This window comes from Semicossyphus pulcher, unplaced genomic scaffold (genome assembly GCF_022749685.1).
Source record: "Semicossyphus pulcher isolate SPU_LCO1_2020_fin unplaced genomic scaffold, fSemPul1.0.p SCAF_24, whole genome shotgun sequence".
NCBI lineage: Eukaryota > Metazoa > Chordata > Actinopteri > Labriformes > Labridae > Semicossyphus > Semicossyphus pulcher.
Genome location: NW_027211698.1, coordinates 8226315 through 8250476, shown reverse-complemented (window position 1 = coordinate 8250476; position 24162 = coordinate 8226315). Strand labels below are relative to the sequence as shown.

General features: G+C 43.5%; 1 protein-coding gene across 1 annotated transcript in view; it reads left to right on the top strand.

The window, feature by feature from the left end:
* Window positions 1-1413: 1413 nt before the first annotated feature.
* LOC138603498 (ATP-binding cassette sub-family C member 4-like) overlaps window positions 1414-24162 on the top strand; it is a 39182-nt gene continuing 16433 nt past the window's right edge. The window contains exons 1-15 of the mRNA XM_069675310.1: window positions 1414-1611; window positions 2077-2187; window positions 7459-7579; window positions 7705-7929; window positions 8059-8148; window positions 9429-9592; window positions 12397-12522; window positions 13782-14031; window positions 14724-14831; window positions 16626-16715; window positions 17008-17199; window positions 20505-20599; window positions 21771-21857; window positions 23372-23468; window positions 23856-24059. Coding sequence (XP_069531411.1) covers window positions 1541-1611; window positions 2077-2187; window positions 7459-7579; window positions 7705-7929; window positions 8059-8148; window positions 9429-9592; window positions 12397-12522; window positions 13782-14031; window positions 14724-14831; window positions 16626-16715; window positions 17008-17199; window positions 20505-20599; window positions 21771-21857; window positions 23372-23468; window positions 23856-24059 — 2031 coding nt within the window. The 5' untranslated portion in view covers window positions 1414-1540. The remainder of the gene's footprint in view (window positions 1612-2076; window positions 2188-7458; window positions 7580-7704; window positions 7930-8058; window positions 8149-9428; window positions 9593-12396; window positions 12523-13781; window positions 14032-14723; window positions 14832-16625; window positions 16716-17007; window positions 17200-20504; window positions 20600-21770; window positions 21858-23371; window positions 23469-23855; window positions 24060-24162) is intronic.

Sequence of the window (24162 nt, the reverse complement as noted above, 5' to 3'; positions counted from 1 at the left end):
CCAGTCTATTATCATTATATACTGTCAGTGTCAGGAGAATAGTTTACCTTAGCTACATGTGACTGGGTTTCTTTTAATGTTTCCTTGAACACTGAAATGGAAGAAGGAGAGTGATGATGGTTTAACACAGGAGAGGAGGGAGGTGTTTAAAGTCTCTTTACTGGCTCTCAGGTCTTTTATATCAGTGCAGGAAACACCTGCAGTGTGTCAGAGGGTGTCTGTTATCTGCAGCCTGCTCTTTATTTATAGTGTGTGCATCACGTGTTGCCCTTTGTTTATACAAGGGATCAGAAAGACAGTGAGGGAGAAAGCTAACAGAAAGTAGATAGATGGGAAATTTAATTCTGTTATTTCCTTTGACATGGACAGATATGATAACTGACCAACTGTCCTAAATTGCTGAAGTCAAGTCGTATCAGGATTCACACATTGCATTTCCACTTATCAAAAGTGACACATACTCTAAGATAAAGTCTTGCTACATGAGAGTATGTGTGTGCGCGTGAAATATAGAGAGACAGACAGACAGACAGACAGACAGACAGGGAACTGGAGATTTTGCTGAGTAATTCTGACTAGTTTACCACACATCAAAGGTCACAGGGCTCTCACACAGGAAGTTTACTTTAGAATGATAGGTAATTGCTAAGAATTTTATCTATATTTTTGTTTTGGAGCATAAGTATAAACAAAAAATATATATATAAATAATATAAAAATAATCTGAAAGAAAGTGAACAGCAGTTCTGCTACGTTCAAGAAACTTAAATAAAATAAAATGAACAATCAAAATTAAAAGAAAAATACTTGGCTGTCTTTGAACTGTTTCCAGTACTGGAAAGATATGAGAGAACTGATATAATAACCCCCTGATATTAATATTGATTGATCTTTCGGTTTGTGTTGCATTTGGTGCCCACTGTGACAAAGCTGTACCACTTATCTCTTTGCTGCTTTTTTCCTGTACATGCTTCAGTGGCCAGTTTCAGGCCTTAAAAATAACTATATAGAAATAATCAATCTTGTTGCTGATGGGCTGGTTTGCTTATGTAGCTCATATAGAGTAATCAGAATTAATTTCAGCTTGTTTCATGACCAGTGAAAAACTCCTCACAGGAGCTTTAATGTACCCCCTATTCTTACAGTAAATCCAGCCTCCGCCTTGCTCACAATTTCCCAAATAAATCAAAGTATAAATGACTCAAATTCGTTTATGTTGTGTCCAGAGCGAATTCCCTGCGTGGTCAAAAGTCTAAGCCAATCGCGTGAGAGCAGAGCACAAGCCAGAGCCAATAGCGTGGAACGACTACAATTCTCAACCAATCAGGCGTCACCGGGGGCGGGGTGGTCCAAGGTGCTTTCTTTGATCTCTCATGGTGCTGCTCGCTCGTGCACTTTGCGGAAGACGTAACACATCCAGGGGGTTCCGTCCTCCGTGTGACATGTGTGAACCCCGAAGTCACGCCACATAGCCTGGAGCAGCGGTTCTCGGAAGAGGGGGAAAGTTGAAAGGAAAGTGCCGAGTGAGTTGCGGGCTACCATGGGAGAAGTCAGTAAAGACAAGACGAACCCGGCGGCGTCCGCGGGCCTTTTGTCAACGTTATTTTTCTGGTAAGTCGACAAAACTTCCCGGATGGTAAAACTGATAGAAAAGCTACTGTTAGCGGGGGATTTAAACAAGTGTGTTCGGCTATACTTAAAATGGTAGCACAGTAGGAACGGGTAAACTACAAGGAAACGCGAAAGAAGTGTTCAAGATAATGTCGCTCTCATTGTATCAAGTTTTCAGTAACTAAAAAAAGAAACGTTCTTGACTTGAATTATCCAAGTGTGTTTATGTAAGGACAGTTTCCTGTTGAATCATCTTTTTCTGTTACTTTAGTCTAGTGGACACGTGTGCCATGTCTATATCGAGTACACAAAACACCGTTTTTTTTGCTCCGTTACATTTGTCATCATTACAACCACTTAAATACTCGCACGAGAAGTTTGTATGTCTTCTTGTGTATGTTATGGCTTTTATCTTTGCTGTAGAATGGACGATGATGTGACAGACCTCTGTCATCTCTCCCTCAGGTGGCTCAATCCTCTGTTCAAAACTGGATACAAACGCCAGCTGGAGGAAGATGACATGTTTGAAGTGCTCTCGGAGGACCGGTCGGAGAACCTGGGACAAGATCTCAACAGGTAGAGACGCCTGAAAGTTTTGCTAAATTGGCAGCTGTCACATCACAGATGTCTCTTTTTAAACCTCAACTTAAAGCTCCTGTGAGGAGTTTTTTACTGGTTATGAAACAGACTGAAATTAATTCTGATGACTCTATATGAGCTACAAAAGCAAACTAGACCATCAGCGACAAGATTGATTATTTCTATATGGTTATTTTTAATGTCTGAAACCGCTGGCCGGGGGGGAGGGGTCAGACGAAGCAATTAACTGCACGCTGCCTTTGTTTACATTTCCCAGGGCAGAAATTTAAAGTGAGTGATACATATGACTGTACAGGACAAAATCAGCAACGCGATAAGAGGTACGGCTTTGTCCACAGGGGGCGCCAAATTCAACACAAACTGAAAGTTCCTCACAGGAGCTTTAATTACCTAATGTAATTCCACGTCAACTCCGAACAACACGTGAAAGATTTGACATGGATAGATACAGTTAAAAGTAGTTTTGTTCCTACAGATCGTTCTGACGCATAAGAAAGTATTTATAAATGTCAAACTAACAGCTCCTGTAGATGTCAAAATCAGCAGGGATCCAAAATGTGTCTATAAAAGATGTTGAAATCTTAAAGAGTTGCCAATTACACAAAGCGCACCTGCACCACAGATTCCTCGATGATGAGCTCCTTTCAATTCAAAGCACGTCCCTGCTGCTGTTGGCAGAACAGCCACTTTAACCAAATAGACCTCAGTATTGATCACCAAATTTACAAAGCAGGATGTCACAGTCACATGGACACTTCTGATATCTTAAGATGTCAGTTATATATCTTTATGTCTAATGTAGCATAAAATGAACCGCCACCTTGTTGTTTGAAAAAAAGAATTGGTGATACAAATAACTTTCAGACCAGTCCAGGTGGGATGTAAAACAATAACTTCCTTGTGTCTGTCATCAACATACATTGTAAAAACGCCCCGCGTGCGTCCCGGAGGTCAAACAAACATGATAAGCGCTCGTCCTTCCTCATAAAACACGCCAGTTTATCTCCCAAGTTGTCTTCTTCGCCTTAAAGTCACAGAACCTGGCAACAGTGGCAGGAGAAAGGCAGGAACCTTGAGCAGAACCAGGCGCATTGGTAGACGGCCATCTGCGCAGAAAGTTGGATAGAGAGACGCAGAGAAAGAGAGAGATGGATAGAGACAGAACGACAGAAAAAACATCACATGTCCAGAATATAATGTGTAGATAGGGGTGGGACAAAGTATCAATACGGCAATATAGTTATAGATAAGCTGGCGCCAAATATCGCTATTTTAATAAACATGTCTAAACAGATATTTCTGCATTTTTGACTCTAATATTTTTTTATTCACAAATAATATACACGTGTTTGGCATAAGCAATGATTGAGAACTGTAGAAGACTCCATGGTAATTTAGTTTAGAACTTATTGCATTTTTAAATGGACCCATACTGCACTTTGTTGACGGTCCCTTAATCGTACATGCAGCAAGACGGAGATTCGGCTTCGTTCGTTCAGTAGAATGGGAACTACAGCACCGATCGTGACAAACTTAGCTTCGATGTTGATCTCCGTCATCAGCCGTGTCTGAATACTCCATCCTTTTGATTGTGTGCTGTTATGTTCAAAAGTTATTGATGTGAAAAAGTCTGAGTATCCGATATCCAACCGAATTTACCTTCAATTTAAATTCACCGTGGTAAACACACACCTTTTAGTTTTCGTACGCACAAGATGGAGATTTACTTCTCCCGACGCTGATGACCCACGTAACACCCACAGCAGTGTTTCCCACACTTAGAACAACCGGTAAAGTCCATCTGATATCATAAGTGCTGCTTTTAATGAGAGCACAGAGCGAACTTAGTCTGTGTGTAACCTCCCTGTAAACTTTAAACATGCGCCTGCGGGACGATCGAGGCAAACGGTGTATTCCTGTTATCAGTGACACCTTGTCCCGGTCCCGATCATTCGACTTAGGCGCGCCACAAAAACTCTTAGGTGCTAGTAATCAGAAGTAATTTCAGTCTGTTTCATAACCAGCGAAAAACTGTCTTGCAATATATCAATTACCGGTGTATCGTGATATTATCGTTATCGCGTTTCCCCGCGATTCCCACCCCTACTGAAGACCAGTGGAAACCTGTTTGGCCAGTAACCTCCACTTGCACTCCTTCATCACTGGTTGCATACGTCCACAGGTTGTCACTACTTTTACCCTCCCCCTTTAAATTAATGTATAACAAGAGAAACAAGCAAACATGAAAGTTGCGCAGAAATGGCTTCTTAATTATCTCCTCACCTGAAAGATTTAAGCCTATCTTGTGACCCCAGTTTTAACCCCAGCAGTTGGGGGTCACGACCTCAAATATGAGTCCATCGCAAACACCATAAAGTGCAATTGTTTGTTTAAATGGCCACTCTCTAACAGCCCCAAGTGTTCTTAAATCAGATGTTTCTAACATTATGAGGCTGCCGAACACAGTTAAAGCCGTGATGTTTAACTTCAACAATGAGCAGTTGGGAAGCAGCCTGTCGGGTTACTGAGTAAACGTTTTCATACACCTTTGTTTCTGTTAAGCTCACGTGCTTGTCAACGTTTGCGGGAAGCACACAAACCAGAAAGGTTCCGCTCCTCCTCGTCGGGACACAAGTAAACTCCATCAAAACTCTTTCTGCCTGTTCTCTAGCGTAGAAATGTTTGAATTTTTCACATTGCTTTTAGATTACTGGCTTGTTTCATGCTCCGTGCTTCCCAACAGCTTTTTGTCAGCTGTTTAATCTACAGTGAAATTTATCGGCAGCCAAAAGAAGCATGAAATCCAGTCCTTGAAGCATCTCAGCTGTGTTAGTCACGAGTCATTTTCCTGACTGTTTGTTATGCACTGTTTTTAAAAGCGCAAACACAGAGAGAAGGAGGCAGCTGTAATGGTGCGATACAGATCTATGCTTCGAGCACTTGTGGCACAACAGTGAAATAAAATGTTTGTGCAAAGAGCAGCGGGAAACTTTTGTCCTTTGATAAAGTCTTGTTTTTGTACCGCAGTGTCGTTTGTTTCATGACGCGACTGTGCTGCACTAAAGAGGATTGTGTGTCTAAAACCTCAATCATCTTCTTCCTGGAGCTCCATTGTGTCCCTTAACTATTTCAGTGAGCCACAGTGCCGCTTCTTCAATACAATAAACACACACACTGTAGTTTATTTTGCCTTAATTACACGCCATTCTGCTGATGAAAAAAGCTTAATCCGCCGCTGAAATTAGTCCCGAACAAATGCACCATTTGCTCCTGTTTGTGATGTTTGCAAAAAAAATGATTCAGCCTCTTTTTTAAAAGTAAAACAAAAAAAAACCTCCGCTGACCATTCCTGAGAGTTCCACACAATGTGTTGCGCAGGCAGGGTGGGGAAGTTGGAAAGTACTGCGTGATGAACTAACACGTCGTCTGACATTATGAAGTAATGGTCACGAAGATTTTCAGCTTGCAAAATAATGTTTTGAAAAAAATTCACAAGTTGTATTTCACAAAAATTTCAAAAAATTTTGCATGGAAGAATTTGTTTTTTTTTTCAATTATTTTTTGTTTGTTTATTTTATTATTATTGTATCATTGATATTGTTTAAGAGGGAATGAGTTGTCCTGCTTTTTTCTTTTTTTCTCTTCCATATTTAAAAAACAAAACAAAACAAAAAAATTCTCCTCACATTTTGAATTTGTAAAAAAATTTTGCAGGTGTAAAAATATTTTGTGCTCTTTGTGCAAATGTGTAAAAAGTTTCTGTAGCTGTAGAAACTATTTGTGTGTGTGTGTGGGCTTAGAATTTGTGCCACAATGTTTTCAACTTTGAGTGACAGACGCACACATTCGCTACCCGCGCGTGTGAACCTGAAGTTACAAGCTAAGAGTTGCAAGCACGAAGTGCGAAGAGGTTTCTTTACACCTCAAGCTAACCAGCCGATCAGAGGAAGCTAAACTGTCCAATCAAGGTGCTACTGATTCTAGCGTGCGCGTTCATGGTGGCCGACAACAGATCTATTATTGACAGAAGTGAGAAGGAACATAGACAGTTAACATACTAATTATCAGACTTTGTAACGTCAGATGCTGCTGAAGCGGAGTGTCTTTGTTGGCCTTGTAACACTGACTGCTGAACAAAAAAATATTTTATAACACGAGGAAAGAAATCCCAGCTCCTGATTGACAAACAGCTTTGCTAAAGTAACCTCTGCTAATTGTAGCTTCTGTTATCCATGAAGCTAGCGCTACATCGGTCATTTTTGGTCTTTCCATTGGCTGTTTTGGCCACAATAAAAAACACGGAATGACATCAGAATTGTCCTTTTAATTGGCGTAGATATTTAATGATCCAAGATGAACAGAACAACTGTCAATTACACTCACAGTGTATCAATCAATCAATTTACATGAAGATGCCAGCAAGAGAAACCCCATGTAGTTGACTTAAAGAGCAGCTCCAGTCATGTTTGAAGACATATAAAATGCTCTGCTTGAAATAAGAAATTGTGTCTGATATGTTTTTTCTGCAAAATACATTTAATCAACTTGTAAAAATCCTCCCAGGACACAAAACAATCTGCATAGGCCCCGCCCACTATGCAAAATTCCAACCCGCCCCCTCCATAGCGAAAACAAAACACGTCTCTGCATCATTTAGCGGCAACTTGTTGAAACTTAGCTAGCTTAAAATGTAGTAATTAGTAGTAGTAACATTAACGTTAGTAGTGGGTACGATGACGGTTACAGCTGGCTTGCGCATCGCCAAAGTGGTTCCCTGGATTGGCTCCTAAGGTTTGTGACATCACAAACCCTGCCGATCTTAAAACGTGTTGTTCAGCCTGTCAGGTACACTGCAGTTTAAGAGCAGACATTCCCAGCCATGGAGATGACTGCTGATTTGTCTTGTAGCACATGACAAACACCACATGAAGATGTTTACAAGGTTAAACACTTTTTCACTGGAGGGGGTCTTTAAAGATATAAAAATAGGGATGTGATATTAGGTCAAGCTTTGTTTTTTAAATCTGATAAATAGAATCCCTGCAGCTTCCACGGCTGTTGCCATTAGCAACCAAGACTGATGGCTGTGGATATAAAAGCATGTTAGAACCTGCCTCTGACCAGACACAGCACCTGGCTAATATGCCCATTAAGTGAAAAGGGATGCCTCATTCTGATTCTGCAATTACATGATCGCGACCTCACAGGCGAGTTCTGGCACACAAACATTGCATCTCTTTGTGACAGATACTGGGATCACGAAGTCCAGAAGGCGACCAAAGAAATGCGGAAACCCAGTCTGTCCAAAGCCATCATGAAGTGCTACTGGAAACCATACGCAGTGCTGGGATTCTTCACCCTTATCGAGGTACGTGCGACGAGCTTGGGATGTATAATTTCAACAGCCAAAGATTCCCTCTTATATATCTGTCACTTTAATTATCACATCACACCGCTCAACATCTGCGTCATCCTTTTCCTTCTTCCCTGCAGGAGGTGATTAAGGTGATCCAGCCGGTCTTCTTGGGGAAGATGATCACGTACTTCGAGAATTACGACCCGAACGACACAAAAGCTCTGAACGAGGCGTACGGCTACGCAACCGGCATGTCTTTGAGCACCATCGGCCTGGCGATGCTCCATCACCTCTACTTCTACCACGTCCAGAGAGCGGGCATGAAGATCAGAGTGGCCATGTGTCACATGATCTACAAGAAGGTCAGTGAGAGGACTGGTACCTCATTCTGCTTAATTGTGTGGAAGTAATTCTTGTCATTGGCAGATTTTCGTCAATGGGCAGTGTTTTCTTTGATTGCTTCACTGATGAGGATGTCTGTCTTCTTCTAGGCTCTGTGTCTCAGCAGTTCAGCGATGGGAAAGACCACCACGGGCCAGATTGTCAACCTCCTCTCCAACGACGTCAACAAGTTCGATGACGTACGTACCATTTAAAGGGCGGGTATTATGCTAATTTCAAGCTTCATGTGTCACTCTATGCCCCGCCTTTCGCCCAATGACAGCTGGGTTAGGCTCCAGCCCCCCCGCGACCCTTACCAGGATAAGCGGTATAGATAATAGATGGATGGATGGATGGATGGATGTCACTCTGTGTGACCTGTGGAGTAGCTTAGCATAATTTACAGTTAAAAAATCACTCCTTATGTTTCTCACACTTGTGCTCTGTGCAGGCCCTCATACAGCCTCGGCCTGAACTGGCTCAAGTCAGCTCGGTCCCTTTTAAGAAACCCCGCCCCTACAAGCCCACTTTCTTCTGATTGGCCAGCTCTCTGCTGCACTTTGTGACGTCATAAAGTGCAATGTGTCGAAAAAACTGTGTGAAATCTGGCGTTCACAGCAGCCTGCAGACTGCGCTGAGAAGGCTGGGCATTACCGTAAATTCTTGAATAGTGGGCGGGGCCATTATTTACGGCATATTTTAGTATGAAGCCTCATTGTTATATGATCCGCTCTGCTTGCGCTGTTGTTTCCAGTACCTGATTCTTTTCGCGTCAATGTTACAGCTTTAAGCTAAATCTAAAATTCAACTTGAGATAAATTCTCTTGACGCTGTGTCACGAAAGCTGTTCAGATTTCCTGACTTCCCTGAATGCATCAGATCGATCAGCCCTCCGTTCAACAAGCGAACATTTTAAAAGTAGTTTTCTTCAGCTCTTGAGGACAGACATGACAAAGCTAACTGCATCATGCTATGCTTTGTTTGTGTTACAGGGAAAGGGAGTGTCGTCTGCTGATGTAATCTAAAGGTTCCTTTTGTTCTCTTAGCTGGGAGACACATTGCTTTGATGGGTGGGACATATTTTTCTGTAATGTTTGCAGTTGCAGTGTCTCACGTCAGGGTTTCCCAGGCTGTATTCCTTCAGTGTAAGACGGGCAGGTCTCTCCTAGCGTGAAGTTCAGGCTTGATTTGTGCCCTGAGCCTTTGTTGCACCGAACCCGCTGCGTCTCTGTGGAGTGTTGGGTTTCGTTTTAATCCGTGGGTCGGAGCCCGCTGTGAGAACAAAGTCTCTTCAGGGCATTTCAGTTTCCAGGCAGTGCTGTTAATTAGACCATGTCATGCTCTCATGCTGGTTTGGATTAAAGTCTGTGCTGTGACTCTACCTTTCCTGTAAAAACTGACTGTTTGGAGATTAGTGCAGACATCGGGGAACACTGTTTCTGGTTTCTGGTACTCATTTATGGTAAATTCTCTCCATCAGGTGACTATCTTCCTGCACTTCCTGTGGGTGGGGCCTCTGCAGGCGGCGGCGGTCGTGGGGCTGCTGTGGCTGGAGATCGGCGCTTCGTGTTTGGCGGGCATGGTGGTCCTCATGTTCCTGATGCCCGTGCAAACAATGTTTGGAAGGCTCTTTTCCAAGTTCAGGTAATGTATCTGCAAAGTGCTGAATCATCTGTCGAGTCACTCAGAAAGTTTTAGTGCGAGAGAAAGTTCAGAGGGTCCACTCATGACGATCATAAGACTTCTCAGTTCTGATCTGACTGGATTTTGATGTTTAGAGAGGAAGACAAGATTTCTGAGAAGAGCTTTATGCACCCCTCTTCATGACCTAGTTCTCATGGCTTCTTGGGTATCACAAGGCGGATGGGTGGGGTGGTGTTGTCAAGCTCCGGGCAGCCTCTGTGGTTTGTCTCAGTTGACCAAACTTTCACACATCAGAGGAGTTCTTCATTCAACGATACCACGGATATCACACTGAAAGACTGAGGCTACAGCTACACGTGTCAAACACGGCTGAGGGGTCACATGCTCCTCGGATAGTCCCATTTCAAGAGTTAGGAAGTTGGTCTTTGAGTTACTGAACACAGTAGCTCGAAGTTTTAATTTGAAAACATGGAACTGTTTCAGCCTTATACCCTATTACAGATTACATGTTAGCATGTTTTCTCCAGTTGACCTTCCTGAGCTAAACTCATTGATATCTTCGTCTAAACCATCAGTCCCTCTTTTAGCCCCAATTCCAACTAAGCTGCTTTAAGGAAGTCTTTCCCTTAATAAGCACTTCTTTTCCAGATATGATCAATAAGCCTCTTCTTAAAAAGCCTACTCCTGATTCAGGAACTTTAGCTAACTATAGACTTAGATCTAACCTTCCATTTATCGCAAAGATCCTCGAAAAAGTAGTCGCTAATCAGTTACGTGACTTTCTTCACAACAACAGTTTATTTGAGGATTTTCAGTCAGGATTTAGAGTTCACCATAGCACTGAGACAGCACCTTTCAAATTATCTACTTACCCCGCGATCCCACAGGATCCGTCTGCGGCGCGTTTCTGATACGTCTGCGGCGCGTTTCTGATCCGTCAACGGCGCGAGTCTCGGCCACAGGAAGCGTGTCTGGTCCGCAGCGATCGCGTATCGCGCGAGAATTGAGAAACCACGCGGTAACATCAATGTTAGCAGAGCAACACACAAACTACAGTTCAGTTTGCACATCGGAGGTTGATGATCTGCTCATTTGGAAATCATTTTGTGCTTCTACCATGGAGGAGTACACTACTTAATTAAATGTTTTCTTGTTTTCGAGATTTCAGTGTGTTGATCTTAAAATAAACGGGAAAAAACGGGAGTCTGTACCGGTCTGAACATGGTGTTTTATTTTGAAATGACCGGATGCTGTATGCTGCCCTCGTGTGTGACTTCCTGTTTGGAACGATCTGCTCTGTTCAGCTTGACGCGTGCTTGAAGCGGCCTCTGTCAAAAATAGACCCGGCTGTCTATTTTTGACAGAGGCCGCTTCAGACACGAGATTGAGACGGACCATGGCGCGTGCTGTGGAATCACTTTCATCGACTTGAATGGAAGATATGGTTTCGAGGGGTTATTGCTTCAGACAGAGGACTTCTCTCTGTACTTAGTGCTGCATTTGACACAATAGACCATCACATCCTGTTACAGAGACTAGAACAGTGAATTGCCATTACTGTTGGTTTAATCCTAATTATAATACCGATCTCATGTTAAAGTTCATGTAAATGTGGTGTCCTCTATGCACTCCAAAGTGAGTCATGGAGTTCCACAAGGTACTGTGCTCGGACCACTTCTTTTCACTTTATATACTTCCTCTGGGTAATTCGAGGAAACACTCCATTCAATTTTATTGTTGCACAGATGATACTCAGTTAGGCTGCATGTCCACTAACGCCGCTTTTTGCGCTGGCCGCGCCTTTTTTCTATTCTAAACCAATGTAGTTCGGCGTTCAGTGCCCTCAGCGCAAAAAACACCCTCACTGAGGACGCGCTCTTAGTTGGGAAACAGTTGAACTTTTGGAACACCGCCGCCCTCGTCACTGTCACTTCTCCCTCACCGACCAATCAAAATCGAGAAGGGGCCGGACTTACGACATCCACTTTGTCAACCACAATGGTGGAGGAGAAATTAATCCTGGCGGTCATTGACAACCCAGTAAGTTACCACAATACATAAAGCGTGGAGAGACTTGAGGTTGAGTTAATGTCATGCACCCAGACTCGTTTTTTCGAGGGCACAATTTCTAGGTCTGGAGCTGCTGCTTACGCCAGGACGCGATTCCTTTCCATTGTTTTATGATTTGTGATTAAAGGACATTTTCCTGAGGAAAGCGACAGCCAACTTCCGTAACCTAGCAACAGTAAACGCTGGCGAGAAGCGCTCTGAAATTGAGGTCGTGGGCACTGCCAGCACAAAAAGCGGTGTTAGTGGACACGCAGCTTTATACTTGATGAAACCAATCAGCTATGTAAATCAGAAACGTTCTGCTTCATCGGATATCTAAATTCTCTCAAAATGCTGTTTTTCCAACTTGAGGGAGCCTTCACGTTAATTTTTTGACAGGATGACTCGCTCTGCTGACTTACACAAACAAACATGCCTTTTTAAGAGTGGTAATTCATTTGTCCATTTTATAATGTAATCCCTTGTTAAAAGTTAATCAAACCCAGCACAGACAATACTGGACAAGGGTCAAGTCACAGCCGTAAAAATATGCCTGAATCCCAGTTTATAACCTTCTTAAAAGAAGCATGACTGCCTGCTTTACACCCTGTACTGTAGTTAGATTTGTCAAACCTGATTTACTTTAAATGACTTACGGGGGGATAAGTTGGCCTAACGATTTAATGAATACCAGGCATGTGTTCAAGATACACTTCTTGAAAGGTGTCATGTCCTAAAAGTTTTTCTTTTGACAGGAGTAAGACGGCTGTTCTGACTGACAGCAGAATCCGCACCATGAACGAGGTGGTGTCGGGCATTAGGATCATCAAGATGTACGCCTGGGAGAAACCCTTCTCCGCTCTGGTCACGGAGGTCAGAAGGTAACAACAAGAAAAAAAATCATGAAAGGATTTCTGTGCTCTGCAATTTTCTGTTGAAAGTAAGGATATTTTTAGATCAAAGCCTTTAACGACGCAACTCAATTCTGTTCAATTTATCAAGCAGCATTACTGTCTTTCTTCAGCTTTTTCATAGTCGTTAGGAATAAGCTCCTTGGACGCTCTACGGAGACAAACCAGCCAAGTACAAAGTTTTTCCGTTTATAACACTCGCCTTAATTCAACCCTACCCTTAGTAATTCACAGTCAAAGAAGACGCCCACTTAAGAGCTCTTGCAAAGCGACATGGGCGGGTAAGCCTGAAATGCAGGTATGATGATGCAACAGACTGCCTTCTTTACACCTGGTGTTAAAATGCGTACTGAGTGGTCTGATCACAAGTGGACAGCCTTAAGTACAGTTGTAAACACATTTAAAATGCACTGAGGGAGTCTCCTTGACTACTACTTGTCTTTGATATTAATTGTTGTGTGATTTAATTCTTCTCTAACGTGTCTCATGAAAGTCTTCTCTACGTCTCGCTCATCCACATGCACGCTCTCTCTCCCTGCTGCGACTCTGCATCACAGTTTTTATATCAGTCGATTTCCTTTTTTGGCTAATCAAGTTGATTTATGCTGCATGTTTATCAGCCGTCCTTCGCCCTGTCCACTTGTGATTGGTTCACCCAGGATGCATATTAAAGTCGAGCTGAAACAGCATTCCGAGAGTATCTAGCTTCCGTAACGTGACGTATTTCCGAGTGAAACAGGACGTGCAGGCGGGACATATCATTAGAGGGATTTGATTTGATCGCTGAGAAGTGGGCGTGGACAGACGTTCTCCACAGCGCAGTAGCTAGCTAACTGACCGAGCGTTCTTGGTGCTCTGCGGCTGACAATTCGCTTGTTTAGGTTGTGCACAAGCGACCTGCAACCTGTTCATTTGGCTGATTTCACGCCATAAAACTTCCAAGGACTTATAACAAAGTGACATCGTGAACTGATCTGCTTTCGGTCAGAATTAGGGCAAACTTAATCCTGCTCAGTGGCGGGTGAGCTTAACAGATCAACCATCAAGTCCCTCATATTAAACACCAAAATTAGAAAGGGAAGCAGGCATTTAAATCCTTTCTGCCAAAGGTCTCGTACCCCCGTATTTCATTCCACTGTCGGCCATTGATCCAGATCTGGATGAAGAGTGTCATTCAAATGATTGGGTCTTTCCATCACCCCTTCCATCCGTGTGTGATGTCGTTTCAGGAAGGAGATCTCCAAGATCATGAAGAGCTCCTACCTGCGAGGTCTCAACATGGCCTCCTTCTTCTGCGCCAGCAAGATCATCGTCTTCATCACCTTCACCCTCTACGTCCTCCTGGGGAACACCATCACCGCCAGCAGCGTGTTTGTGACCGTGTCGCTGTACACCGCCGTGCGCCTCACCGTCACGCTCTTCTTCCCCAGCGCCATCGAGAAGCTGTTTGAGTGCCGCGTCAGCATCCGCAGAATTCAGGTAAACTGCATTAATAGTGTATGAAACTAACATTGTGGTTAGGAGTTTATGACAAACATGTTGTGCAGTGGTATCAGTCCAGAAAGCTGTTGCTCTTTATTAAAAGTCTAAGGAAAGAAATGTACAAGCCAGCAGACCCGGAGCTTACAGGACTTGAGACGCGCTTGGCACAGCTTCAGAGCGAGTTCCAGGTTGTTTTCCTGGTGAATTATTGCTCCTCCATGCAGCTTACAGGAAAGCACACTGCTGCAGAAGAGAAGGGAGCCGAGCTTTTGATTAGTTTGCTGATGTTTGTTTGGAGACTTGATGCTGTTTTGCATCAATCTCTGATCGTCTTTTAGCATGGCGTTGCCCTGGCTTTCTTTAAATGGAAGCAGCTGCATCCATTTTTTGCTGACTTGGCAGTTCAGGCAGTTCTCTAATCTCTCTAAGTGCATCGACTTGATGGTCCTGCCCTGTAACGCCAACACCTCCCTTGTAAAGATATGGTCAGCCTGAAATGTACTAAAAAATCTGCTATGGTGGCAACATTACCTTTAATGATTTACACGACCACTGCAGCAAAAGACTGATTTAAACGCCTTTATTACATATGTTACGTAACACTTAAAGGGATGGTAGTAGACGTGATGTTACTGTTTTATAAATGTCGACTTGGCTCTGACTCAATTCTGTCTTCTCTTAATGTGAAGGAGTTCTTGTTGCTGGATGAGATCGCAAAAGGCAGCGCAGCGCTGCAACAGGAGGAGAATAAGGACGCCTCAGTGGAGATCCAAGACCTGACATGCTACTGGGACAAGGTCAGATACCATGTGCTCGCTGGTGTACAGTTCGAGGAATGCCCCCATGACAACTCACTAGATTAAACCCATTCAGGAATTTTCTCTAACCTTTTACCAGCTGCTGCTTTGCTCGTGAGACACTGACTGTGTAGAACTCCCACAGACTTCTATAGATCATCATGATGATTGCATTATGACCCACAAACACTTCCTTTAAAGCCCCACATATGTTGCTTGTCACATACTTCAGGCTTTTGAAAATGATGTTCGCTTAAAGTCAGCATTTTTCAGAATACGTTTCTTTTTGAGTTCCTCATAATCGCTGACACCAGCGATTCTTGGCTGCAAGACATGACTCAATGGCAGGAAACAGGTTGCACGAGTTGTCTGAAAATTACAGGTTGGAATGTAAAGCAGTAAAAACGGAAGGGAACGACTTAACCTTCAGGATATGATGTCCCCAATGGGCAGGTGATGGAGGGTTAACTGGTCTCTACATGGTATAAAAACATGATGTGGATACGCAGGCTGTCAGAAATAACAAAAGTGTAACTGTATGAAAAAGCTTTATTTTTAGTGCTGCTTGACCGATATATTGTTCGGCCGATATTATCAGGCCGATATAGGCCTATACAGATATGTCGATATGGTTGTGTATTTTCCCAATTTGCGCTTTAGGGAAAGTTCTTTAAAGGGGGGGTATTATGCTAATTTCAAGCGCCATATTTAACTCTGTGATACCTGTGGAGTAGCTTAGCATAAGGTACAGTTAAAAAAAACTCCTAATTTTTCTCACACTGGTGCTCTATGCAGGCCCTCATACGGCCTCTGCCTGAAACGACTCAGTCAGCTCTGTCCCTTTAAGAAACCCTGCCCCCTACAAGCCCTCTTTGTGATGTCACAAAGTGTGCAGCAGACTGAGCTGAGTCGCCTGGGGATTACTCCAACGTACTTTTTACCTACAGATTTGAAACTTCAGCCACCATTGTAACGTTACATAAACTCGTCCAAAAAAGTTTAGAATATGGCGTTTGGTCGATCATATCTCTGTTGTCACATTATCATTAGCATTGAATCTGGTATCATTGGAAAGCTTGTTAATTTCCCTTTCCAACAATGTCCCATTTGTAAGAATGATGCGTTTGTGGTATGATCAGCACATCTGAGAAGTGTGTGAGGTCCCAAGGAAAATGTGCCAAATTTCCCTCCCATTGAAAAACAGACTATACTCCTGTTGGTATTCACTCTATTGTTTTGTGTTGTTTGGGAGACTGGGTGATTCAACTCTCTCAGTAACAAGGAACAAACAAGACATATTGGTAATTTTAGTATTGAACAAAATAAGGAACCTCAGTAGCGAGTGGAAGAACCACACGCAGCCACAGCAGCCTGGCACCTCTTCCTCATGCTAGTCACCAGCCTGGTCACACGTGGCCGTGGTGTGTCATCCCATTCCTCAACCACGGTTTGTCGCAGGTTAGCCAATGTGGTTGTGTTGGTCGCTCTAGCACGAACAGCAAATCCGAGCTGATCCCACAAGTGTTGAGGTTGAGGTCTGGGCTCTTGGCAGGCCACTCCATGCTCTGGAGGTAATCTTTTATAGTTATAGTAATTGTGGTGCCATGACAACCTTAAGTCATATTGGTGCAAGGTTTTATTTGAACAAACTCACTTTATCGGCATCCATATCTGTAAATGCAGAATGTTCCCGTTCTAATATTGGTATAGTATCGGCCTCAAATATCTGTCTGGCTGTATATTGTAGAGTTATTGTATTATATAATGTTGACACATGTTTTGTACCTCCTGCAGACTCTGGATGCTCCGTCTCTACAGAACGTCTCCTTCACTCTGAACTCCAACCAGCTGTTGGCTGTCATTGGACCAGTGGGAGCTGGAAAGGTGAGTTATCGACTCTGGAATATGAAAGCTGTTTGGGTAGTATGTGTACCCCCTCCACAGCATCCGGAATCCCAGGGTAGCTTGCAATATGTTGCCCACGACAACGATAATATCACGATACAGCGATTCTGCTATAATCGATACATTTGTGTTACATGTTACATTTATTCATGTCATAAGCAACACCGTGAGGAGTCATGAAGAAGTGATGTGCCGAGTCAAAAATTGATCATGACATTGCACTAGTCAGGAAGACGATATGTTCTCTCTTCATCTCTGCCTCTCCTTCCAGTCATCACTTCTAAGCTCCATCCTGGGAGAGCTCCCCGACGATAAGGGGGTGCTGAAGGTCAGAGGTCAGCTCACCTACGCCGCCCAGCAGCCGTGGGTGTTCCCCGGAACCATCCGCAGCAACATCCTGTTCGGGAAAGAGCTCAACCAGCAGAAGTACGAGAGGGTGATCCGCGCCTGCGCGCTGAAGAGGGTAAGAGATGCGAAACACACGTTACAGTTCAGAGGGGCTGTAGAGCTTTCTCTCATCTGTGAGAGTGATGAGCCAAAAGCATGGAGGATGTTAAGGTCAGCTTGTTGCTCACGTCGATCATGTGAACCAGTGTAATATTTGTGGTATCAGTCAGGTGGCTGCCTGTGTATACAGAATCATCCTTCCTGATACTGTTTGATAGAGAGCAGCTGGTCATGGCGGCAGAGTCTTAGGGTATTTAGATCATTTGATTGGCGTGTTTGTTATTTCACAAGAGATTTCTGTTTCTGTCTGGGCCCACAGCTCATTTTGAAAGCGAGCCAATCAGGGTTTCGCAACATTAACATTAATCAATATTTGATGACAGCTGCCGAGCTGTTTGCTTAGGTTTTCCGCCTTCTTTAGATACAATCTTATCAAACCACACTAACACAGCTGTGGTGAAGAAGAGAAGCACATTTCATGCAGAAGTAAACTCAGTGGGGCTTTACAGAACAAACAAACGCACATAAAATACACAAAAACAAATGAATCCAGAAAGCGCAAATATGAAATACACACACGCTTGTTTACATCAGGCAGGCAAGTTTTAAGTTTCCACAGGTCAGGAGGTACAGCGCCATGGTTACTGAACGCACCGTTACCTGCTTTGGTTTTAATTTGAGGCGCACGCAGGAGGCTCATCCCTGATGATCTGAGGGATCTGGTTGAGCCAGTGAGCAGGTCAGAAAGATATTAGGAGGGGCCTTACCATTTAGAGCTTTGTAAACAGGAAGTAGTGCTTTTGACATGCTCGCCGTGCTGAAGAGGAAATGATGACATGGATACGAGCTCTTGCAACAGCGGCCTCTAACTTTAATTAATTTGATTAAATATCTGTGCTTGCTACATGGAGACGGTGTTTCATTACAGCGTGTTGCATAACGCAGTGACGTCAGACGGCTGCCACCTGCATCAGCTTTCCTCCTGATCGTCCTGTCGATCACGAGCACGCCTCAGCCTGGATCTCTGATTTACAGCAGGGCTTTTATTCCATGCAGAGGTTTTAGCGGATACATACAAGTGTGTAAATGCGACCAAGACGCAGAAGAAGCTCTACAACAAGCTGAAAGACTGACAGCAGCGAGCCTTTGACGCGTAATGCATTTAAATGACAGCGTGAAGCGAATGGATTTCGCAGCAGAGACGGAGGCAGAACTGAGGACTGTCTTACTGTCTTATCGCCTTGTTGACAGGCGAGCATGCTTTATTACGTAAGTCGTGCACGTCTCGCGTCGAGATCACTTTGTTTGTGGTTTTGTTTGGGCTGTTAAGAACAACTCATTCCTGACTTTACAACATAACAGCGCTCTTAAAATCTGGTTGAACTGTGTTTGAACTTAGCTGTCGGTGTCTCTAACCTGACTAGAGGAAAGGTTACTGCCGGTTGTGTTCGGTAAATGAGTTGCATGTGGATCCTGTGACTATTTATACAAACACCAAATGAACCTTAATGATTGAAATCACACACACACACACACTCCTCATGTAATGTGTGACTTATCTGTCTGGTCTGTCTTTAAAGCAGCATTTAACAAGGTGTAGCACATGGCAATGTGCTGACTCACTCAAGCTAGTTTCCCTAACTGGCTTAATGTGAGCTTGTGTAATGACTGAGTCAAAAACAAGAAACTCGTTTTGCTAAATAGCTTGAAGTTAATCGCTAAAGTTATAATCGCTCCTCTCTGTGTTTATCAGTGAGATACATGAAGTACATAGCATACGGACAGATCACGACGTTATTGAGCCACATAACTGGCATGATAACGTGTACGTGGGATCCCCTCCGGTTCATTTCATTCACAGCATTTGAATGTTGCTAAACGCTTTATAAAGATGATTGTTCACGGAAATACAGGGACAGATCGCGACCCTATTAAGTCGGGAGCGGAGTATGAGAACCACACACAGATCGGTGTCATGATTTATAAACTGCTCACTACTGGATCACATGATTATAAATTCTGATAAACTGATCACACTCTCTCCGCGCTGTCTCTCCCTCTCGTCGGGTCCTGTATGGGCCCGATCAGACAGGACGCGTTTTAGCAGCTGGGGCGGCTTTTTTGTCATTGTTTTCAATGAGAGGCTTTTTGCGCGCTGCTTTTGCTTTGCAGAGCGCCGCGCTTTTTTCCGCTCTGTGCGCCTCGCGTTTTTGAGGAAACGCTCCGAGAGCCTCGAGTTGAAAAAACTTCAACTCAAAGCAGAAAAGTGCATGACGTCATGGCGTTTTTTCTCATTGTCCAATTGGAGGGCCCTAATGGACAGAACGCAAACGCGAGGCGCACCGCACTGCCTTTTTGTGAAAGTAAACACCCGATCAGACAGAGCGCGTTTTAGCAGCTGGGGGCGGCTTTTCTTCCCCCCTGTTGTTAAGGCAACCACCGAATCATTACCTGTCATTAACCTAACCGTTACATTGTAAACTGACAGAAGGCTCGCCTCTCCTTTCATCCGATTGGACAATGAGAAAAAACGCCCATGACGTCGGGCGCTTTTCTGCTTTGAGTTCAAGTTTTTTCAACTCGAGGCGCTCGGAGCGTTTCCTCAAAAACGCGAGGCGCACTGAGCGGAAAAAAGGGCGGCGCTCTGCAAAGCAAAAGCAGCGCGCAAAAAGCCTCTCATTGAAAACAATGAGAAAAAAGCCGCCCCCAGCTGCTAAAACGCGCCCTGTCTGATCGGGCCATAAAGCAGTCTCCTTCCTGAAGAAAAATAGAATGCCAGTGGCTTGTGAGAGTGAGTGAGTTACCCTGCTTATCACAACTTATCACGACAACCTATTGTGTTAGCATGTAATGATCGGCTCACATGGACCTGTTTTACTCACGCTTGATAAGATAACATGTAGGAGAAGATAACAATCGGAATGAAGGCCATCCCTGCTTGTGATGTCCTACAACTACTTTTCAGTTTACTTAATCGCATCAGATTAAAGCAGCACATGAGTCAGGGGCAGTCTGAGTGACACTGAACATGCCTGAACATGTCCAGAAAAAAAACTTGCCTGTGCGATGCAGCCTCAGGACAAAATAAACACAACCTGCTGTAATGTACTGTCTGATCCGGGTGATAGTTGCTGTGCTATCCATGTAAAGATTAACTTCTGAAAATGGCTTTGAAACAGTATCTTGTATATTGTGAATGGTGCAGTAAGTTGTTGATCCCGACCTCTTTGCAGACCCTTTTAGAACAAATAGTAAAAATATGAATTAAAACACAACTCATATTAAAATGATCTTTCTTATTTGTCATGCCTGTGTGTGCAGGACATGGAGCTGCTCCCAGACGGAGACCTGACGCTGATTGGGGACAGAGGAGCCACACTCAGCGGGGGACAGAAAGCTCGGGTCAACCTGGCCAGGTGAGAGTCGATTGTTGTTTGAAAGAAAACTGATTTTCAAGAAATGTCCGTGCATCAACAGTAAATAAAAGCTCTTATTTGTGTCTCATTAAATCAGCCATATACCGCCTAATGCGTTGTTATCCACTGGTATTGCTAACAATGGCTAACCTGGCTTGAGCTGTCTGTGCATACACCTACTGTTTATTTGCCCTTCTGTCTTATTTGTGCCTCATTGACTCAGTCGTACACACAGTATTCTTTCCTATTGTATTGTACTGTATAAGCTGCTGGAGACTGAATTTCCCAGAGGGAGTCATCCCAAAGGGATCAATAAAGTTGAGTCTAAGTCTAAGTCTAAGTCTAAGTACTGTCCAATTTCTGTGTGGACCTCATGTTTGTTCTGTAGTTGTCAGTATTCCAAGAGAGCAAGCACAGTAACTGTTTTACTGGCGGCGTCCAACTTGGTTTTCCGACTTGTTTTACTGAAATGCGGTCAACTCCGAGGTAAATGGAATGCACCAGTAATTTAAGAGTTGCATTGTGGGTAATGTAGGCACTTGTTGATCATGTTATTACACTACGTTTTATACAGAGTAATATAAAGTTTATGGTAATATGTTGTAAAAACCTGGGGCAGAGGGCTCCTGCAGCTTGATACTTGACTCAAGAGTTGCATTGTGGGTAATGTAGGCACTTGTTGATAATGTTATGACACTATGTTTAATACTGTCTTATATCTGGTAAAAGCCAAGGGCAGAGGGCTCCTGCAGCTGGCAGCTTGATACTTGAATTAACAGTTGCATTGTGGGTGGCATTGTGGGTAATGTAGGCACTTGTGGATAATGTTATTACACTACGTTTTATACAGTGTAATATAAACGTTATGGTAATATGTTGGAAAACCTGGGGCAGAGGGCTCCTGCAGCTTGATACTTGATTCAAGAGTTGCATTGTGGGTAATGTAGGCACTTGTTGATAATGTTATTACACTACGTTTAATGCTGTGTAATATGTAGTAAAAACCTTGGGCAGAGGGCTCCTGCAGCTGGCAGCTTGATACTTGATTTAACAGTTGCGTTGTGGGTAATGAAGGCAGTAGTTTGTTCACCGGTATCGCCAAGTGAACACAATAAAAGTTCCTCACAGTAGCTGTAAGATTAAGCAAAAATATGTGTGTGTGTGTTTTCAGGGCTGTGTATCAGGACGCCGACATCTACCTCCTGGATGATCCTTTGAGTGCTGTGGACGCTGAGGTCGGGAGGCACCTCTTTGAACAGTGAGTGAATTCAATGTGTGACTCACTGAATGTCGTTGTATTCCCTCCTGACAGCCACATGTGCACATAGCAGAGCAGCATGTTCAGGTCCCGCTCGCTGTTACGGTAATTTATTTGATCTAGCAAACAGGAAAATATGAGAGAGTACCCCTCCGATAGAGGCTGGGGCGGAAATCCTTCGCTGCAGGTCACAGCGAGAGAGAGTTCCTGGGAAAAGAGGGAGGAAATGTTCCTGCATTATTACACAATGAAACCTAGCTTTTTCCTGTATGTTCCTCCCCATACAAGCGATTGATATCATCGCTTCATCATTTAAGAGTGTTTTTAAGAGCATTAAAAGATCAAGAAAACCTGTTCAGTGTTTAAACAGGAAGAGGTGCGGTGCTGCTGGTGTCAGCAGACTATTGAAATTGGCCGCACTCTTCCTGTTTCACTCTCGTATTGGACAAAACATTCACACAAACGATTACATAACATCTGTAAGAGCGGAAGCACACACTGATACAATGGGTTGTTTTTTTACTGTCACACAAGATGAAAGTGAATATAATTAGTATTGTGTGACCCGACCTCTTTTCAACAAACATGCAATTTAAAAAGCAGTTTTGGTCTCGAATTGATCAAATATTTAACTTTTTTAAAACCACTTCTTAAAGACGCAGTAGGTAACATTATTAAAAATCTGTAATATAAGACACAGTCTGTTTTGGGGGGTTATCTCAGAAGGAAAAAGTTTTCTATAACGACTAAAACATGTAAGTCATTTCAACAATGTTTTTCATTTGAAACGCATTCAAAACACACACAAATTAAACCCTACCATCTGTTGTCGCCATGTCGAGTTTGCACTCCTGCTAGCTTCCGGTGCGGTAGTTGAGCTCAGCTTACGGTAACTTTGATTGTTGTGAGGATGGCGGCTGCACTGGCGATCATGGCGGCGCACGTCCGTGATGAAGCTTATACCCAGATTATAGCGACTGGGTAACGCAACACGATAACATCCCTCTCGCTGCATTTTATGCTGGTATCTTGGTCGCACCGATATATAGGACTAGGGATGCACCGATACCGATACCAGTATCGGTATAACAGTTGCAGTTGTATCATTCTGTCTATTTACTTTCATACAGTCAGAAAGTGAGGACCATCTGATGAAAATGAAACATGTTTTTAAAGTCATTATGAGAACTGTGATGATATTATTAAGTACTCATATCGGTACTCGGTATTGGCAAGTACCTAAATGTAAGTACTTGTACATGGTCTGAAAAAAAGTGGTATCCGTGCATCGCTATATAGGATGTAGCCCACTTTTTAGATGAGAAAAAATGTATTAAAAGTGCGTCTTATACACCAAATTTTACGGTAACTAAAACTTAAACTACATTACAGATAATTATGCACATGTGTCTTGCTACCTGCTAAAAACAGGCTGGCTGAGAACACCAAAGTCCATGTAACTAAGAGTTGAGGTTGCTGCTTAAAGCTGACGCTCTGCTCCCTTCGTGTTTCAGGTGTATCTGCGGCCTGCTGAGGAACAAGCCTCGGATCCTTGTCACCCACCAGCTGCAGTACCTGAAGGCAGCCGACCAGATCCTGGTCCTCAAGGAGGTTGGTCATATCGTGCCTAAACCTTACTCTTAGTACTGTACACAGTCTGGACAGCACAGAGTTGTTTTACTCTCAAAGAAAAAGGCAAGAACCACTCAAACACGGATGGTAGTGTGACCTGCATTATGTCAGCCAAGTTACAGAGAGGTTCACCAACTTTAAATTGAGAATGTATACAATTCAGTAGTTGCTGCATTCCTCCAGCTGCCTCACAATGCGTCCAGATAGCAGGGGCATTGTTTGAGTTAATACATGTTAACTCGGGAGAATCCCTGTATTCATCAAAACAACATGATATCTCAGAAATGCAGGTCTTTCAGATTAGCTGTGAGTGCTGATATCTTAAAATCTACTGTGTGATATACTGTGTGTGTTTGCACATGTCAGGGTCACATGGTGGCTAAAGGGACATACACAGAGCTGCAGCAGTCCGGCGTGGACTTCACCTCCCTGCTTAAGAAGGAGGAAGAGGAGGAGCAGCAACAACTGCCGCCTCAAGATGGCCCCATCAGGAACAGAACTCTGTCCCAGAACTCCGTGCTCTCCCAGACCTCGTCTTTGCACTCGGTCAAAGACGGAGACTACTTACCGGTTTGTACATCATTCACCCCCTCTGTTTGTTTGTCTGTGTTAAAAAACAAAACATCGCACACAGGACAAACAAGACATTTTTCCAAAGTAGGATCGTTGTTCT